The sequence below is a fragment of the Poecilia reticulata genome, linkage group LG12 (genome assembly GCF_000633615.1).
Source record: "Poecilia reticulata strain Guanapo linkage group LG12, Guppy_female_1.0+MT, whole genome shotgun sequence".
Classification (NCBI taxonomy): domain Eukaryota; kingdom Metazoa; phylum Chordata; class Actinopteri; order Cyprinodontiformes; family Poeciliidae; genus Poecilia; species Poecilia reticulata.
The window spans coordinates 6,057,409-6,061,531 of NC_024342.1; the positions used below are offsets into that span (position 1 = coordinate 6,057,409).

The 4,123-nt window shown below is 42.1% G+C and overlaps 1 protein-coding gene across 1 annotated transcript; it reads right to left on the reverse strand.

Annotated features, from left to right (window-relative positions):
- Window positions 1–1,322: 1,322 nt before the first annotated feature.
- gas1b (growth arrest-specific 1b) lies at window positions 1,323–3,939 on the reverse strand. The gene has a single exon (XM_008423514.2). The coding sequence runs from the start codon at window positions 3,504–3,506 to the stop codon at window positions 2,757–2,759; it is 750 nt and encodes a 249-aa protein (XP_008421736.1). The 5' UTR covers window positions 3,507–3,939; the 3' UTR covers window positions 1,323–2,756.
- Window positions 3,940–4,123: the final 184 nt, after the last annotated feature.

A 4,123-nucleotide genomic window follows, 5' to 3' on the forward strand; every position in this document is an offset into this window, starting at 1 on the left:
TTTTTTGGTTCCTGACACTATTGCATGATAAAACTCTCCCTGGGTCAAATTGACCCACGAACATTATTGCTGTACCTCAGAAACGAACATAATAGGAGGGTGAAGTCACTTTGTGCGACAAAAAGTAGGCATACTATTTCATCACTTATGTGTTAAACTGAAAAAGACCTCTAAGTATTAGTATGCTAAACTAACTGTAAACCAAAACAAATGAGAAGCTGTGCATGGCGCATCAGCAGGAGCATGGCCAGGCGACGGGTCTGAACTCTCTCACATTGCTCTTCTCCTCCGTCTTCTATTGGGACAGCTGTCTTCTCTCTTCCCCCACTCCATGTGAAGGGTGACAGAGGAACAGGGTGAATGAAGTGCCCCGACATTGTGCTGCTGCCCCATTGTGTGCTTTGCATCTGCATAAAAGAGGTGCCACTCGACTTTTCGTCTGACCAATGGGACGGAGAAAAGATTTTTTTTTTCACCCCGATAGCAAAGGAGAATAGCTGCAACCGATGGTTTTAAGACCTATTATCACAAGTGAAGGAGGGGGCAAAGTTTTTCTCTCTTTTTTTGGGAAATCTCGGAGAGCTGGCTCCACATGAACCACAGGCATGCCTGCTGGAGACATCTGAAAAGTCTGCAAAACTATAATCTAAAAATCTGTAAATGTGTTCAAGCAACCATGTTCCGTATTTCTGAGAACAACTTAAATTAATAACGGAAAATATGCTTGGAAAATAAATAAAACACATTTGTTTCTTCTTCACTGACAATAATGACATGTAGCTCCAGTAAATTTGGGTTATTTTGGGCCTTTTACCATCTCTGTAGTTTTGGTTGATCTTCATTGTAAATTGAATCTTGATGCAATTTACAAGATTGTAACAGTCTTATAAATTGGTCATTTGTTTATCATTTCAATAAAATAATTGTTTCTGTTCTTCTGATCTTTTGCAGAAGAAAACATGAATTTCAACTCCAGTAAACAATATTTACCATTAGGGGGTGCTACTCATGTTTACTCTTTTGCTGTTTCATCATATTGCAGTGTTAGTCGTTTCATAGAACTTATTTGGAACTCACTGATATCAAATGATTTAAAATGTAAAAAGTCTACTGTAGTGAAATATATGACCCCAAAAAAATAAAACATCAACCAGCAGGGGGTGCTGCTTTGTTTGTGTTTTGTCTTGTTTGCCATGGGGACATTTTGCACCCACTTTGACAAGATGCCACTCCAAAAATTTTATTTAAAATGATCACACGGCTCCAATAAAGAACAAAATTGTTTCCTTCCCATAAAAAAAATAACTTGTGTAAGGCAGAAATTGCATTTAAAAATCACTTTATTCAGTATAGTTTTACATTCATGGGTCTGTGTTCTTAACATAAAATCTCCGCTCATCAAATTACAAGCATGTATATATTTTTTAAAGCATTGTGCATTTGAAGTCTTAAAGCAAACAGGCAGTGAAGACGAAACTAGCCAACCGAGCGACTTCTTCCCCAGCAGTGTGATTTATTCTTTCTTTGGTCCATTTGAACATGCATTCATCAGGAATTAACACTTCTGTCTTGTGCAAACATCCATGTTTACAGAGACAAGTGCATCATTCTAAGAGCTTCCTACAGCCGATGTTAGAATCTGCCCTGGGGTTAAAACTCATTTAAGTGGCTTAAATGAACTTTGGTTTTTCTCAAAGGGAAGTGACGGCTTACTCTGGAACTTCAGGCACGTAGAGACAACACAAACTTTCTTCATCTGTGAAACACACATGGCTGTACAAAGGTGGGGTTCACCTGGCCATACAGTGCAACTCGTTCATATATATAATATATATATGTAAAACTCTTATAAAAACATTTTTTTATGATATTGTGTTGTTTCAACAAAATATACACTGATGTAACGTGTGCACTTTAACACGCTAGCATAAAAAATGTTCTTAAGTCTAATTTCCAGATGATATTTCAGAAACACCCCAAGGTACAACAAATGTTTTGACCACCTGGGGCCCTCTGCTGGTCTGGAGGTCCTTAAGAGAATTGGACTTTACTCTGAAAAAAAAAAAAAAAAAACATGTTGTACATTTTGTCTTAAAACAAAATGCACAACAAGATATCACTTTTATTTAAAGCAGAAAAGCAATAATTATTTCAGCCGCTGCAAAAAATAATTTAGCATCCTGATTATTACACATTTAACAATTTCACCTGTGGCATTTCTTTATTTCTATTTTCAATCTTACAATTAGAATTTAGTCAAAAATAAACTCCTGCTGAGTTTAGTAGTTTTTAGGTAAATGTTTTTATTGCACAGAATGTGATGCCTTTATCACCCTTTGTAAAGTAACACTGGGAGTATGCTAAATTGAAATTGCTACTAGTTTTGGCGCCAACTACTGTTAGCAACAGAAAACCACGAATTTTCTCGACTTTTAAAATCTGATTCGACTGTATGAACATTTCTGCATTCCAAATGATAACCTTCATAGCTTAAAAGTACCATTAACTGGATCATATTTAATGCTAATTTTATTTGATTTTTTCCTGAATGTGTATGAGCTGGAGTTGCATTTTGGTCACCTTTACCCCTTTAACTATAAACTCTGCATTCCTCCCTAGCTCTCTAGGGTATGTGGGGTTAGCTGCAAGTGGGGATCCCAAATGGAGTTCTGCTCAGGGCCCCCATATTCCTTAGACTGGCCCTGGTCAAATGTCATTTTACCACATAATAAAAAAAAACGGTTGATAACAGTCCTTCAGATGAATCCTGCGAAAGCCACCATGAAGGTCAAAGTTTTCAGATGTGTTTGATAAGTTGGAGAGCTGCCGGAGTTCTCCACATAATAATCCTGGTAAATATCATCTTCCTCCGTGTCCTCCTCGGAGTCTCCGAAACCGCTGCCCGCGAACCTGTCGCCGGACTCCGCGCACAGAGTCTTCATGCTCAGCTTGATGTACTCGCAGATGTTCCTGTCGGTGCCGTCGCAGACGCATGCGTCGAGCTGCTGCGCCCTCGGCATGGAGCGCATTTTGGCGATCATTTTGCGGCAGCTCTCCGAGCACCTCTGGCCCCCGAAAAGCTTCCGGCAGTGGAACAGGTAGTCCGCCATCGCCGAGCTGCACGCCGGGTCCGTCTCGCACTGCAGCCGCGCCTCGGTGCAGCCCATGGTGCTGGTCCGCGGCATGCACGGGTCGATGGCTCTCTGGGTGCTCCGGCACACCGGGTCCGCGGCGCAATCGCAGTCCTCCAGATCCGGGCCGTGCCGGGTCAGGTTGAGCTGGATGAGAGACGAGATGCAGTGGCTGGGACACTTCCTGCGCACGCCGCTGATGACGGACGCGCAGGCGTGCAGGTACTGGTCGTACGCGTAACGGCACTCAGCTTCTCCCTGACATCTGAGGATGGCTTTCCAGCACACGGGGCGATGGTTAGGGTTCGGAGATCCACCACAGGAACCGATGGCTATGATCAACTCGCAGCATATCAGAAGTAGAACCCGCTCCATTAATGATGGCAACAGCTTAATTTCACCCCAAGCGTGTAAAACTGACTTCACGAGAACGTCTCCATCGCAAAATCTACCCAGAATAAGGCGGATCGCTTCTCATCCCGTCACAGATGGTGGCTTAACGGCAGCGAGGCGCTGCAATAAAGTGCAAAGCTGCACAGTTAGAACCATATTTCAGGTTGGGAAACTTTCAAAGTTGAAGCATATCCTTAGTTTCGGTTCAGTAATTTAAAAAAAGAAGAAAAAAAGTCCCGTCTTCAGGAGTACGGTGGGGACGAAAGAAAAGGAAAAAAAAGTCTGGGTAAAGCTCAGCAAGACGATTCCGCCGGAACACTTATCTCGAGTTTTGCTTTCCAGAGACGATCCGCTGACACACATTAGCTCCAGCCTCAAAGTGTCTGAGTAATGCGGGAGTTGAAGCTACAGCATGACTTCGTTCAGCAACAACAGCGGCTGATTGGTCCGCTGCGAGTCAGTCGTCACCTATTATGGGCTGTGACGCAAGTTACGCACACTGACATAGATAGATAGATAGATAGATAGATAGATAGATAGATAGATAGATAGATAGATAGATAGATAGATAGATAGATAGATAGATAGATAGATAGATA